This window comes from Suillus subalutaceus, assembly GCF_016647625.1.
Source record: "Suillus subalutaceus strain FC151 chromosome Unknown DFJ58scaffold_120, whole genome shotgun sequence".
Lineage (NCBI taxonomy): Eukaryota > Fungi > Basidiomycota > Agaricomycetes > Boletales > Suillaceae > Suillus > Suillus subalutaceus.
This window is the reverse complement of record NW_024540369.1, coordinates 1-15,691: the sequence shown is the minus strand read 5'-3', so window position 1 is coordinate 15,691 and position 15,691 is coordinate 1. Positions and strand designations below refer to the sequence as shown.

The following is a 15,691-nucleotide window of genomic DNA, read 5'->3' as shown; positions in this document are numbered from 1 at the left end:
TCGTAAACACGTGGTTTGCTATTTGGCTTGAAGTCACCTGGATTACTCTTTACTCGACAACTTGAATACCAAACATTTCCATGTAAAAGTGGTCAGCAGATTTATGTAGATTGTTGGGATATCCTCTACGATATATTGCTTTAGATAACTTTCTCATCTGTTCACCGTTTCCGTGATGAAGGGTCACAGGGCGATAACACATGATCCAATGAGCTTCAAGCCAGAACGGCACCTGTCAGCCACAAGAGAGCTTCTGGAAGGTATCACATCACCCTACTTTAGTTTTGGACAGTGAGCTGCGCTCATTTGTTTTGCCAGTGCTGGGATGTTCCAGATCTCAATTAGACGGAAGTGTTCATTGCAGATCAGAGTATTTGCGCCTTGGATCATTGTCTCCAATTTGGTAATGTTGCGCACTAGGAAGGGGAAGGATGCGACCGGATCTGAAATCATTGTGAAAGCCGAATTTACGGCGGGATTGGCATTATCAGCACAAAGTGATTTCCATTCAAACGGCCACGCAACATTGATCACGTTGGCAGCTGATCGAAACCTTTTGTATGCTCCATTGAGCTTCGCTCTGCAAACACAGAAAGACTGACTTGCGCGAGTAACAGGCGGCCCCTACACGACATTAAACCTACGTGAAGATCGGAAACCCAATAATGAATGTAGATTGAGTGGAGATTGACCACGATAAATATGTGAAAGCTTGCGAGTGTTGAGTAGTGTAGACACATAATGCAATACTGTCTACCCGATCAACACGAATGATGTCTGAATTTAGAACAGCACCCACAAATCGTAAAGATTCCTGTTCAATGAGGACTGAGAATATTGATCGCTTATGAATGAGGAGCTGATATCTGATCTTCAACATGAGATTAGCCAAAAACCATTTGCCAGAGCTCGGGGCCATCCCGTATCAGAGCCTGAAATAGGAAAGTGCATAAGATGAGGAGGTAAAAGTTGAAATAACCGTTGGAGCACCTACGATGACAACTTCCACGGCAATAAGGGCGATAACTACAAAAAGATTAGCATGCGCCCACAATCTTTGACGTCAGACGACGCACCTCCGTAAGTAGCTGACGGAGAGTTGATTGCACCTAGTTGGACAATTCTTGAGCGTCTCACCTCCGCGGCGTAGGTGATTTTTTCATTGACCGCGTTGGTTCTCGCCTTCCCTTCGAGAGCCGCTGTCATCGATTTGAAACCTTCCAGTTTACGTTAGATCAACTTGGACTCATGACCAATATGCTAACCTTCTAAATCCAGGCTCGGTCCAGTACAAGTCTGGGGTGTCGGAGAAGTTCTCCCCGTTGAGGTTAAGGCCCTGGCGAAACTTCATTAACGCTCTGAGCTTCTTGATGAGGGCTACCCTGCTTAGACAAGGCTTCCGGTGTTCTCGAGGGAGTACGGGAGAAGTGCTACGGAGGAGAGATAGTCCTTAAGTGATTCTTCAAGACCTGAAAGAGATGTAGAACGTGATAGTGCTTGAGAGAATATATATTGCGCCAGAAGGGTATCTGCAGGGAGTGCAGGGAAAGCTGGTGGTACGCAAGGAGCATTTTCAGGGTGCTCGAGTGGTGCTATACGGTTAAGTATAATTAAATCTCCTTGTATTCGAGTTTTTCTGACAAGGGAGTTTTTGTAAGCAAATTCGGCTCAAATGGTTGAACTAAGTACTCACTCTGTTGGATCTGTCACAAATTCCAGTTCCTCTGTCTCTGGATCCTTTAACCGGCCAACCTCGCTGGGTGCAAGAACTTCTCGTGCAAATCGTCGCGCTTCTCCCTTCCCAAGACCTCAGCACACAAAACTTCCATTTGAGAACACAAAAATCTCGCCCCCGTCGCCCCAGTGTGGAACTCACCAGGCATCGTGGAGTGTCTGAGCATCCGGCAGACGGGAGCGTAGTCTTGACAATAAGTAGCGTACCGCTGTTATAAGAGTGGTAGAACTTCTAGTAGGTGTCGGGTTGGAGCGAATGGGCATCTATGCAGATGCACTACGACGAAGTGGTGTGCTAGCTTTTGGCTTGTGCTTTAGTGTCTCCAAAGGCTCTACGTCTACAGAAGTTGAGAAAGTATGGGTATAGAGGAACCTGTGGTCACAATGTACTGCTGCAAACGCGAGACTAGTATGATTAGACTTGAGTATGAGCGCAAGTTTGTGCGAAGAGAGTACTACCAGTAGCAGTCCTGAGTTCTCTGCGGAAACTGTTCATGGAGAGATGAGCACAAGTGCAGACTCAAAGCTGGCACTGAAGCTTTAAGTTATGGATGCAGAATTGAATGTGCTGGCAAAGAAAGCCGACAAATCTTCGACGAAATGCCACATGTCATTGATATTGTGGCACGAATAAGAGTGCCATGAGATGGCATACGGTATCACTCGACAACCTTCAAGTTCACCGTGACATCGATTATTTATAGCAACATCGTAGGGGCTCTATCACAGGTCCATCTCTATGCTACTTCGGCGAACTCGTCTGCAGGTCCTGCGTCATATAGATGGTATTGATTCCGGTTCCTGTGCTACGATGATCCAAGTCTGCTACATAATGCGCCGGCATCCTCTCAGGACCACGTCCAGCTGGCAGCTGCTAACTACACTTTCAATGATGGCGGAGGCTCAACACCGTCACACAATTCTAATGGGGGAGCTAGTAAGTTTTGGAGTATCATTTGTTGTACGCATCTTGTGAACATAGCTAAGGTGGCAACCTTGTCAGAAACCACCGATCACACGAATGTGGACAGTGGTGATGAGAAGCAATCGCTCAGAGTTAATAAACGACAACCAGACGACAGTGATCGCAGTTCACGGAAGGCAATTGATTGCTGTAAGTCATTGACGTCACATTCAAAAACCCGATTTTGACAGGTATACAGAATTCTTCGGATTCCCAAATGCCACATTGAACAAAACAAAAGATGTCTGCTTACAGAGAACTAAATGGAAGTGACGACACACATTCGCAGCTGGTAGGATCTAGGTACCTAGTCCCATGAACATTGATTCAAAAGGACGCGCACAAAAACGGCGAGGGTCGACCATTGAAATGAAGAGGATAGCCAGTGCATACCGGAGCGATAGCGTCAAGGGCGGGAGGAAAATGGGCACTAGTAGTTGAATCGGCTCACTCTTCCAACGAAGCTCGTGGGCAACACTTGGTGCACGTCGTCTTGCAACACCAGCAATTTTCAAACACGAGGAAAACGATCTCCGAGTTTCGCCCTCAACATCTCCCACACCAGTATCATCGGACGACGACAGACATAATCAGTGCGAATCCTTCCATCCACTCGACAACGACACAAGGTCTTGTATCGAGTACGTTTGGGCTCGTAATTCTATAACATTTGTATGTGTTACCCGCGGATAAACCCTGCACGGGTGCGGATACGGGTCTGAGTTGGCGACACCCCCAGAAAAACCCGTACCCTTAAAGCGGGTACGGGTACTGTTACGACCTCCGATACCCAAAGATTTACCCGTACGGATCCCTATAATTTCTAAATTATCCGCTAGTTCACTGACGCTTTGTGCTTCTCAGGCTTGAGAATCCCCGGTAACCGATGTAAAGTTGTTTGTGCTGAAGGCTTGTTATCGGGGCAGCGCAACTCCATGGCTCATTTGGGCAAGCAGCAAAACCCGACTCTCGCACCACCAGAGCGTACCCCGAATCCCCAGTAACTGACTTGAAACTGTTTGGACTAAGTTTGTTGCGAAATGGCATTAGTTTGTATATCCTTTCCCGTTCAAACTCAAATGACCTAATAGTACGACTCGTAGTATCTGTCTCTTTGCCAGATATAAATATTGATCTGCGATGATTTAGGAATCATTCCTGGAACATATCCGAAAATGCTCTCAAGAGTCTATCACCTTCCCAAGCTGCTCTCTGTATGTCCTCAGAAGACAGGATTTATCATCAATCCTGGCTTCAATGAAGCAAAGGACGGGTACGAACGCTGGGTCAAAGATAACATTGGCTATTTCTTCTCAATCGTGAGTTTCGCGATTAATAGTACATACAAAAAGATATATTGACAGGACTTCCGAAGGAGATTGCTAAGGCAGAGATGCCTCTACTTGCGGCACTTGCGTGGCCTCGGGCCAGCCCCAAGGAATTAAGAGCGATCCTTGATTACATGACAATGTCGTTCATGCTCGAAGAGCTAACGTAGGTTGCAGGACGCTACCAATGTCTTAACCCTGAGCTGACTGCATACTACAGCGATCGATGTTCGAGCGAAGTGGCTAAGAACAAATCTGAACTGTGGATTGATGTACTACAAGACCCTCAAGCTGGTCAGGGTCACCGTCATCCGTTTATCAAACTCATGTCTAAGTACGCTGGACAAATCTGCTTTATACCATTCTAACGAGCGTTTAAGACAAATGGCAGCACGATTGAAAAATGCTATAACTCCTTATCACTGGCCTGAATTCATCCAGTCCAATGCTGAATTTGCGAAGAATACCGTACAAGAGGCGCTCGATCGTGAAGCATCGAAGGATATTACAGCGACACGCTGCATCGCTTCATACATGATCATGCGAAAAGAGACCATCGGCACTAGGCCTTGCTTCACCCTGATGCGCTCTACGCGCCGGCTATATTTGCCCAAGCATGTCTTGCAACATCCTGTTGTAGCTGAGATGGAGAACAGCGCCCTTGACATGGTGTACATCGCTAATGTCTGTCTCAGATATCTTTGGACAATTGCTGATGCTAACCAAACTGTTTGCTGTTTCAGGACATATATTCCTTCAAAAAGGAGCGCGGCGATAACGGCGCGCTGAACAATATTATCGTCGCTATTCAGAAGGACCCAACTACTCAGCATCTCGATCTTCAAAAAAGATTTGATCACGCTGGCAAGCTATTTCATGCTGCCCTGAATCGCTTCAACACCTGCAGAGATGCACTCCCGAGTTTTGATGACGAAGAGATAAACAGGCAAGTTGCAGCATTCGTAGATGGCCTGATAGATTGGATTTTGGGTAAGGTAGAAGTCACGAAAAAGCGACAAACATCACGTGATAAAACGTTACAGAATCGTGACAAACAGAAAATAGCGATTAACTTACTATAAAGCTCACAGTTAAAAAAATAGAAAAGATGGCATTGACGAGAGTTATTCTATGCACAAACTCATCTTTTCAGAACTGCAAGAAGTGAACTAGCGAATGAGATAATCAATGTTCTTTAAAAGTGTGCTGCCGGCAGAGTGTAAAGCTGAAAGTCCGACGCAGCGTGCCGCTAAGCCGTGGCATTGCCGACTCGCAGATTCAGAGCGCAGCATGGGCAGCAACAAGACCTGGCGAAAACGGCGTGCTGATAGCCTTTCTGCATGGCGAGCATCCAAAAAAGCGAAAGATTATTCTAATTCTGAGCCACAGAATGACGAAAATGTGAGTAGTTTCTGCAAGTTTCACTGAAAACACTCACTACAGTTGCGGACAAGCAAAGTCACCAATTTTGGTGACCGAATTTTCCTGACTTTAACACCTAATCTCATCCATTTTTAACATTGTAGATACGTTCACAACACATGCTAGTGTATATTTGTACGAGCGGAATTTGTACAACTGTCAGTTTGACCTGAGTCATGCCTGAAAAATTGGCGGTACCACAAAAAAAATCGCTAAAAATCCGAAAAAAATGCGGAATCGACTCCTTTCGCTGACCTGAATGTGATTCCGATGTCAGAAAAAAGTCAGGTCCAATATTGAGAGAGAAAAAAGATGCATTGCAGACCGCTTGAACCCACAGCTGCACTCAAACATGCCCCGAGGCCATCCAAAAAAGAGGCAAAGAAACATCTCTGGCCTCCATGGACAGCAACGAACATCTTCTCTTGTCTCCGAAGCCTCGTTTACCTCTAGTGGTGGATTGTGTCCTGCAAATAGCCTGTGTCAGTCCGAGTCAGAATCAGCCGAACTTGAAGGCACTACCCTTCAATTTGATGGACTGAAGATTAATTTTGAACAAGACTATTGTGATGACCATTCAGATGGCTCTGATATTGACGAGGAGCTCGAGTGCGAGATCTTTGAAGACGAAGAATTTGGTTGCAGGCTTGCAGAGATGGTCCAGAAGGAAGATGACAAGCATGTAGACTGGATTCCCGAACGACTGACAAGGAAAGCACTCAAACGTGAAGCAAATCGTAAATGTGAGTGGCATTAGTACATCAGAATCATGAACACCTACTTACAATTTCTGTGTAGCTCGTCCGACAAAATATAAAACAGGCCCTGATGTAATGAGTAAATCAGTGCGTACTCAACAACGATACTGAGCCAAATGGCATGGACAAAGTGCACTGGACACTTACGGGTTCAAAAAAGAGATTGCCTCTCAGGCTGCTCAAAAGAAAGCTCCCCCACCTCGCAACTTGGAACTCACAACACTGTTGGAATCAAATCAGCTACATATATCTACAATTCCCCGTGTTCGCAGCTCATCCATCCTTACTGTATCTTCTGACTCCGAGTCGGACCAAACCTCCACCTCCGAAAACACCACAATGGACATTGAAGGCATTGCACCTGGTGTGCAAGACGCCCATACTGCAGGGATTGAAGAAGACTCGGATTTGATGGATGAGAGTGAAGCTGAAGAGTGGGAAGAAGAGCTGGATGTGGCCATTAGAGGGCACAGTGAAATACGAGACTGGAAAGCACTGCGAGATCAAATCAAAGATGACTTGAAGAAGAACCACAAATCATTACCCCTTTCTGCCATTAATCAGCTCATGATCCTGTCCAGTTTCGCAACACTGCGACTAAAGGGTGCTTCACAGATTGGTGCCAGTGTGGAAATTGCACGGCAGTGGCACGAGGGAAACAGAATCTGGTTTGCCCATCATGTTCGTGCCCTTGCACGTCACTACCAGACATTTGAGCAACTTCCGCGAGAGAAACGTGGTGGGATCACTAATGCCCAATCATTCCTCCATGATGAGTCCGTGCAGACTTGCTGTTGCACATGGCTGTCAAATGTGCCAACCGGTAAGTCACACCTTGTGGCCTTCAAGATGCACTGCAAACAATTATTTTCCCCAAGCTGGGAATTGTCCCAAAGAAACCAATATGTGAGCGAAACTGCCCGTCGCTGGCTCATCAAACTCGGGTGGCGACGAACTATTATTCGAAAAGGAGTCTACATGGATGGGCATGAGCGAGAAGATGTTGTCAAGTATCGGAAAGAGGTTTACTTGCCAGCAATGTTGAAATTTGAGGAACGAATGGTTCGATTTGAAGGACCGGAGCTCACTCGCATCGAACCAACTCTTAAACCAGGTGAAAGACAGATCAAACCATATTATCATGACGAGTGTTGCTTCCATGTGAATGATGACGCAAAAAGTGCATGGTGCGTGATACCCATGCAGCAACCCAATTTTAGTTTGACATTGTGTTGCAGGCTTCGCCCTGGAGAGCATGTGTTGCGGAAGAAAAGGTTGAGGTCGACTCATACATGTCTCGGACTTCATTAATGAAGAGGATGGCCGACTCGTTTTGTGGGGAACTGATGGTCAAATTATCAAAGATGCACGAAAAATCATTTACCCAGGTGCTAATGGCAATCCATGGTGGACTCATGAGAACCTCCTCGAGCAAGTCAAACACGCCATTCAAATTCATGAAGAAATAAACGGGCCTAATTGTCAGGCACTGTTCATCTTCGACAACTCATCAGCTCATGCATCCTTGCCCCCTGATGCTTTGCGTGCATTCGAGATGAACAAGTCTGATGGCGGAAAGCAGCGCAAACAACGTGATACCATTATTCCCGATACCAACATGGATCCAACCAAACGTGGACTCGAGCAGAAGATGACAAATGCCAGCGGTGGGCCAAAAGGGCTCAAATCAGTTCTTGAGGAGCGTGGTTTCGACGTTCGAGGTTTACGAGCTAAATGCTCTCCAGTCTGTCCCTTTGAGAGCACAGGCTGTTGCATGGCCAGGCTTTTGAGCCAGCAAGAAGATTTCCGCTGTCAGACGTCGATGATCGAGGAGCTCATCAGAGATGCCGGACACGAGTGTATATTCCTTCCAAAGTTTCATTGTGAACTTAATCCTATCGAAATGGTGAGTTTTTCGTCCATCAAGTTGACATTTACTCACTGAAAATCACGTCTTGAAGTACTGGGGCTGGTGCAAGTACAGGTACAGACAGGTCACGAAGCCGAATTTTGCTGGAGCAAAGAAGGTGGCATTGGACGTTCTTGATGCGTGTCCTGTGGAGGTTATCCGACGTTTCATCAATCGTTCGTACCGTTTTCTGAGTGTCTACAGATTAGGCTTAGCTGGCAAGGCAGCAGAATGGGCAGTCCGGAAGCAGAAACAACACCGGCAAGTTTCGCAGTGTGCCATGATGGCTATTGAGGCAGTACTGTCGTGACAGATTAAGTTTCAACTATGAATCATCAATTCAATGACTACGCAACTGCGCAGCCTCAAAAGAGGTACACAATGTTCATCCAAACTGCCCAAAATTTTGGCGGGCCAAAAACATCGTGGGAAAAGCTTCGGAAGAGTGTTTTTCGACATATTTTTGTTCCCTGAGTTCAGATCTGGCACTGGTTTCACACCAAAAATTCAATGTAAGCTGCTATTGAAATTGTTGACTTTGCTTGTCCGCAACTGTAGTATATCTATACAATTCGAAAACACTGCGTCAGCGCCCGATTTTATTGCGGAGGATTGCATGGACACACCGGAATTGACCATGCAGGTACAGGTCCCCTTGGGGGACATGGCAAATACTTCAGGCATTAGTATCTTGTCAAACAATATGTCCCTCAGGCTATCATGCAAGAATTTGATGATGCTCACTAGGCAGTATAAGTTTGAGTCCATTGGTACCATTTATTTCTTAACTTGATATACACTTTAAAATATACACTGTCTATCATAGATCCATCATAGTATAATCCCACTAAAATTTCGTATGCACCACCACTACATACACTCGCTAGCACGTTCGGCAGACTTCGGCATCAACCATTCTGCATAGCGTCACACTCTGTCACCTCACATGGGGTGTGTCGGTTTTTCATGACTTCTACCTTAACATCGAATGGAGCATGGTCAACAAGCGATACAACGTCTTTGTGAATGATAATGACAGAAGAGAAAACATCCTCAGACTGGAGGACCGTTGGTTCATATCTGTGACGTTCAGTTTCTACTGCTCTTCATAGGCATCTTACTTACCTGCATTTCATTCGTAATCATGTAGTCAAGTCAGAGTCGCGCGACTTCTACTACATCCATGCTTGACATGTATATATATGTCTAGTCTTGTTTATGATTTCACCCAAGGAATCCGGTTATGTGATAAATGAGAAAAGTAGTTTGAATAACATGAGCCCTTGCTCTCATGATCCGGGTGAGAAGGCTAGGTGAGATATTTCCTTCGCTTTCATGGTGTGGCAGGGAAGGTCCGACATCATCAGTACCACTAGTTGTGATGTTTGCCTTGATCGCGGAGCGAGAAGAAACCGATCACGTCGGTATCCAAGGCCAGACTAGTACTATGTAGAACCAAAAGCACGACCTAGGACGTCTTAATTACATTTTCATATCGATAGACCAGAATCCAGAAAATTCACTTAGCCACTTTTATTTATTATTGGAGTGACACAAATGGCATCCAATAATAAATCGTAACGGTGCTTATGCCCCACTCCTCTTTCGCACGTGTTCTTAACCCTGCAATCATTCTGGGTCTCTTATCGCCCCGGGCAAGTTGTTCATATGAAGCATACTACATTCATAAGACACTGATCACGTCATGCATGATGTATCCCGATGACCGGTCGTGCATGCACGCTAGTCCAATATTAATCCTGTGTTACCCTTCTCAATTGACTTTCCGGCTGGGCAATAACATCATGGCAATAAACAATGATTTTAAAAAAACATAAAACATTATGTCATTGATCATCGTACAAGTCAATCTCGTCTCACAAGGATAACACATCAATTGAGAAAAGAAGCAAAACATGAAAGTGGAGCAGAAGACCAATGGATAAAACAGCTTTCCAAACGAAAAATATCCTCCACAAGCATCAAGTTTACAGAGGCAACGTACTTTTCATTAGTAGACCACCCAGTTCCTTTTCGGCCCCTAGTATACAGGAAAGCCACATCCGAGCTCGTTTATCGTAGGGACGGAGCTCAGGAAATTCCACATTATGTAATATTGGAGCAAGCCGCTCCGACGTCGCGGCACTTTGTGAGGGAATTGTATCTCCGCGGCTTGAGGATGAAGTCGATGACGTCCTTGACACCCCAGAATTTAAATGTGGCTATATCCACAGTAAGCTATGCCGCTGTGGTGCTATACCATTTGGAATCTTGGCCTCACAAACTACCCCCATAGCATGAAACGTGGCGGAAAAAAGCACTTTCGGTACATGACGAACCCCAAGATAGCGTAAGACGGTAGATCCAGATAGGAGCAATTCAGACCAGGGAAAGTCACAAAAGAAGCGGCATGGAAACGGTTAATTCATTCGATTTGGGAGGTGTGTCAAGTATAGTTGTAGAAGCCAGTGAGAGCACGGTATCAGAGAGCAGTGTGGGAAACCTACAACGACCGCCCAACAGGAACTTTCCGTCATATCAGCTATCTCTTGTTGGTTGCTTTTCATTGCACCACGTAAGGATTTTAACGACATCCACCCGACCATAGCTAGGTGCTCTGTGTCCCTAGACTAATACTAGTAGTCAGTATCTTATGCAATTGCCAACTTGTGTCAACCCCAATTCAATTCAATTCCCTCATACTCGCATTCGATACGGCAGCGGCAGTGCCGTGAGCACCGCATGTTTAGTTAGTCACGATAGGAAGGTACGGGTGCTGTTCCAGTGCTCGGTGCTGAATCTGCTGATGGCCATGTCAACCTTTGCGAGCCCCATTTGAACCTTCCACAGCCTCCGTCTCGTTATTTTGCAGCTACATCCCACTGCATTCACACACAGATGTCACTTTGAGGCTAGTAAATTTGCCATCATTGTCCCCTGCTACATTTTTTGTACTACTGACATCATAAAACACAAACCCTTTCACTGATATATCGCGCGAGATCTGAGACGTGTTTTAAATACATACTGGCAGTCATCGCCATTCCACACAATGAGACCACCATCACGCTAGTAACCCACAACCCGTCGAAGACGCAGCAGGCTGGACCATTGCTGCTGCCTTCTGTGACCTAGGTGTAATCGAGAATGGAAAGGGTTTTGGATGACTGCAAAGGGACTCGTAAATAAGAGTGACACGCTTTCAGCTCAAACGACCTACATAATCACACCTGGTGTGTACTGAGGGGTGACATCGATTTCACTCCCAAACTCATCCGTTGCCTTCTTCACGTCGAACACAGCGAGAATGGACACCATAGCAATCCACACTGATGCCTCAGCGAGATATTTCCCAACACAAATCCTGAGTCTCAGTGAGCATTCTCATCACTTGCAGTATTTACCTGAAATACCGTCTTCTGAATCCAAATTGTTGCTGTCCGAGGTCGTTCGAAAGTGTTCCATCTTCCTGAATAAAACGCTCAGGCATGAACCTAGAGGGTTCAGGGTGCATCCTTTCATCATGTGTCATCGCCCTATTGAAGTCTATTAGACCATAAGCGGAAGCATGTTTTACCTTACCATATATTGGCAAAGACAATTGTGTCTAACAGCAGAATCGTCAATATCAGTAAGTTGCGTCTTACAGATTAACACCTAGGTCACCTTTTGGAAGAAAATATCCGTTGTACACATCACTCTCTGTTGTCATGTGAGGTACCCCTGAATCGCATGTCAATCCATGCATAATTTGAGTTTCATGAGGGGATGTTCTCACCCAGTGGCGTGACCTGGCACCATCGCAAGACTTCGCAATATGTGGCTTCGAGATAAACCATCGACTCCCTGTCGCCAAAATCAGGCATTCTGGTGCCTCCAGTGACTTGATCGATCTCTGCCTGAGCTTTCTTTTGTACTTCAGGGAACATAATCATCGCCATCATGAAAGCTGACAGCGCTGATGATGACTAGAAAGGTGTCAGCGAGGACTATGCTATTATATAGATATGAACAGTTTCAACAGCGGCTAATATCACCATCAACATTCTTGGCTGTAAGGTATTAGATATTAAATCACACCTGCGTATGTTGTACCTGCAACCGCTTTGATCACGGCTTCTTCTTCCTGTTTTTCAATCATCTGGGACACATTGATTGTGGTGCTGTGCCATTGGCCTCAAGCGAAGATCAATCACCCTTGGCAGCACTTTAGCGCCCGTCTCACGATCTATCAGGTGGGGTTTCTATGTTGCAGCAAACCTACCTGTGAGGTATGCCTCTCCACAGAGGCTCCCTGTAATTGCCACAAGAGGTCCCTGCCCTTTTCTTAGTGTACTGCCTCTGTACTCCCAGAGGTTCGCGAGGGTAGGTATCAACCGCGCGAGGCCATGCAGCACCCTCGCTGTTTAAAATAGTTGGTTCATATGTTTTACAACAATGTTTCAAACACGGCGAATTCTCGATACTATCATGATGGTGCAAACAGACAGTTCATTTGGTTGTGAATAGGACAGAGACACTAACAACTCGAAGAAGCCATGAACATGAAAGGGATACGATAAGACATTCAAACCACGAAGAAAATACACACTCGTTGTCCCTCTCTAACTACTAACAGGCCATCTATACTCATCATCACCCCATGCTGGTCCTGATATTCACAAATACAAGACAAGCTTGTATTGTGCTCGAGCGTGTACACAGATGGAAGAGCGTGACATTGCAGACAACGGTGAAGGGACAGAGTAAGGATAGAAGGCAATATGATGCCGCACTTGAATCAACAGGATCACGTGCACGAATGCTGTGCCGATTAGTATATGCCATGACGGGAGGCTCGCGAGGATGAAATGGAGGTTCATGAGGGTCGAACAGAGGCTCTCGAGGGTCATATTAATTGCGTGAACATGAGAGAGAGGCACGAGCGGCTCACAGATCAAGTTCACTCCTACAGGCTGCGAACTGACAAGCTGATCAACTTCTCCTTCGTCCTCGGTAGCGGGATTGCTGACTCCTGTATCTTCATTATTGATGGCGGTGATCTGTGGGATGAGGGCACTATGACTGGGTCCAACAATCTGGCGAATGCTGCTGAACTGCCTTCAACCTCCAGGAGGGCGGCGCCAGTGGTACCCTCTACGAACATACGGAGTCTGCGTGAATTAGATGACGTGGGCCAGAAGTTTGAAGGAGAAGTGCCGCGGCAGACGGGTCAGGCCACGCCTATCTATGCGTCCATTGGCAAACATTCGTCGCCCGCGAGTGTGAAGTGAATTAATGGGCGCTTCACCAATGATGACAGGGACACGTGAGGCCGTAAGACCTTTGCGAGCGTCTGTTGCAACAGATTTGACGGTGAGGGTGTTTTTCTTGAGGGCGTCCACAAGTCTAAAGCGCTCATTACATTGTGAGATCGTGTATGCCCTTGCTCTTTGCCAGTGTCGGACGTCTCTCGCCGGGCAGAAGGATGTTGTCAGGGTAGTTTTCAAGGATACACCCACGATGGGCTTAGAATGGAGGGTAGTGTCTTCCATGGGAAGTTTCCCCCTCGTCCGTCTAGGGTCCCTGTAAAATACTTAGCTGCTCTATACTATGATGTGAATGACACTTACCGAGAAGCGCTGTCAAACCACCAATGATGCAAGGTATTCCATCAAGCAACTTCCATCCCTCAGGATCACGGAACCTGTCGCGACTCCAACCACTTGTCCAAGACCTCCTGGGCGTCACACCTTGTAGCACGATGCCAAGCGTTCGAGAATATGATCGAGCTGAGTGAGATCCATGAAGAAGAAAAGCAAGAGGGAGGGGAACAACCATAACTTCCATCGATAATTGATGATCGATAGAAGCAACACATGAGAGCGACACACCGCACGAAGTATTTGAATGGCAAACGCCTTCATATATATGTGCATGCTGCAAGGTCAGAGCCACGGTGGTGAAGTGTTAGTACTGTAGTGATTTTTCGCAGGACTCTTATGTTCGATCCTCCGACTATGCATTTTTCGATCTCTTATTTTTTTGATCATGTGATCTCGAAGTACTGCCAACAAGTCTTACAAATGTTCCCACACAGCTTGAGGCAACCGGGTGTTCTCGGTCACTACATTCAACTAACTGAGACCAGGAAAGCGTGGGGTAACAAATGGACCGTCACTACACTAAAAAGGTGAAAGCAAAGGTATCAGCAGGAGTTTGCCTACTAAGGGCAGAAGAGAAATGTTGGTAAAAGCAAGCACAAGAAAAGTTATCAGCGGCGGTTCTGCCCATCTATTGGTATCTCCATAGTACCTCCCCTCATGACCGCGCATGTCTTGATAGTAGAGGTCTGATGGATGCCTGCGGGTCATCATAGCGGTCGTCGTAACCTTCACCAGGTGAGTCATAACGAGAAGGATAATGGCCGTATCCATAGGTACACGAGCATACCGAGCTTCCTTCAACATTACGGGTGCGTGGAAGGCCGTGGGGATTTAGGCTGCTAGTAGGATGGGGATGGGTGCGAATGGTTACTGTTCCGATCATAGAGTGAGTCGTGCCACCTCACGATAGTGAGCGGCATCGTGTGGGTAGGATGGTCCCTCCTGAGAGTGTGCTGAGGGATCACGAGAATGATGCAGATGGTCACGCAATGGCACAGAAGCCTCGCGAGGGTGAAGCAGAGGCCCACGTAACGGCACAGAAGGCTCTCGAGAATGATGCAGATGGTCTCGCGATGGCACAGAAGGTGCACCGAGGATGAAGTAGAGGCTCTCGCAACGGCACAGAAGGCTCACGAGGATCTCTGGGGAGCTCGTGCATGTGTGAAGGAGCATCACGTTGAAGCAATGGAGAATGGGCATAGCGGTTGACCGCCTCAATATGAGGATCAGTGTGAAGCGGCTCAGGTTGTGGAAGGGACTTCTCCCCAGTAGGATGTGAAGATGGACGGTCCATGGATTGAGCTTGGGGGCTGCCATTCTCATCATTGCTAGGTGTTGAAGGGGAAGACGTGGTCTGGAGTGTACGTTCGAGGGTTGGGGTTGGTCAGAGCCCTCGTGTTGTGAAGCCACGCTGGGCATGACTTCTGGTGGCGAAAATGGGCGACCATAGTAGCTGGCAGTTCAATTGGGGCAGGGTTTGCTGGCTGAGCTGCGGGCTCAGGCTGAGGGTCTGCAAGCACGACACCACCTTTTCCAGCATCTGTTGTTGCCGTTGAGTCCTTGTGACCTGGACCATCCTCCTCTTCTGAATCGATCTCGTACATCATCTGGTGTACGCGGCGCATGGCTGCCCGAGATGCCTTTGTGACGCGTTTTGGTTTGGGGAGCGCTAGAGCAAATAAGTTAACAATATGTAGATACCAAAATGTATATACTACGTACCCTTGGATTTCGGCTGCATGTTGGGAGGACCGTCCCGGATGCGAGCTGCAGTTGAACACGCTGGGCAGCTGAGTAAGATGGTTAGTGAGTAAAGACAAATGATGTATGGAGTACAACCTTCATCGCCAGACGAGCGCTCTTCGTCAACAGAAGACGACCCCACAGTAATGGTGACAGCGGACCCCCTTTCAACACAGAGGCATCGGATG

The 15,691-nt window shown here is 46.8% G+C and overlaps 4 protein-coding genes across 4 annotated transcripts; 2 read left to right on the top strand and 2 right to left on the bottom strand.

Moving 5' to 3' along the window:
* Positions 1-884: 884 nt before the first annotated feature.
* Positions 885-1,998, bottom strand: DFJ58DRAFT_718054 (uncharacterized protein; the record flags this gene model as incomplete). Its single annotated transcript, XM_041384427.1, has 9 exons — positions 885-932; positions 995-1,026; positions 1,073-1,109; positions 1,138-1,177; positions 1,266-1,396; positions 1,435-1,636; positions 1,694-1,797; positions 1,819-1,822; positions 1,877-1,998. The coding sequence occupies 9 exons, from the start codon at positions 1,996-1,998 to the stop codon at positions 885-887; spliced, it is 720 nt and encodes a 239-aa protein (XP_041239708.1).
* Positions 1,999-3,873: 1,875 nt separating this feature from the next.
* Positions 3,874-5,108, top strand: DFJ58DRAFT_666225 (isoprenoid synthase domain-containing protein; the record flags this gene model as incomplete). The annotated part of the gene is made up of 5 exons (XM_041382551.1): positions 3,874-4,017; positions 4,074-4,192; positions 4,247-4,360; positions 4,407-4,710; positions 4,770-5,108. The coding sequence occupies 5 exons, from the start codon at positions 3,874-3,876 to the stop codon at positions 5,106-5,108; spliced, it is 1,020 nt and encodes a 339-aa protein (XP_041239707.1).
* Positions 5,109-11,034: 5,926 nt separating this feature from the next.
* On the bottom strand, positions 11,035-12,292 carry DFJ58DRAFT_66071 (cytochrome P450). The gene is made up of 8 exons (XM_041382167.1): positions 12,196-12,292; positions 12,138-12,142; positions 11,894-12,083; positions 11,782-11,838; positions 11,698-11,722; positions 11,529-11,651; positions 11,336-11,479; positions 11,035-11,282 (listed from the first exon to the last, which is right to left on the bottom strand). The coding sequence occupies exons 1-8, from the start codon at positions 12,254-12,256 to the stop codon at positions 11,180-11,182; spliced, it is 708 nt and encodes a 235-aa protein (XP_041239706.1). The 5' UTR covers positions 12,257-12,292; the 3' UTR covers positions 11,035-11,179.
* A 673-nt stretch (positions 12,293-12,965) lies between these two features.
* DFJ58DRAFT_844798 (uncharacterized protein) lies at positions 12,966-14,860 on the top strand (the record flags this gene model as incomplete). Its single annotated transcript, XM_041393105.1, has 7 exons — positions 12,966-13,377; positions 13,418-13,470; positions 13,555-13,665; positions 14,160-14,287; positions 14,474-14,495; positions 14,534-14,646; positions 14,692-14,860. 7 exons carry the CDS (start codon positions 12,966-12,968, stop codon positions 14,858-14,860), a joined length of 1,008 nt encoding a protein of 335 aa, XP_041239705.1.
* Positions 14,861-15,691: the final 831 nt, after the last annotated feature.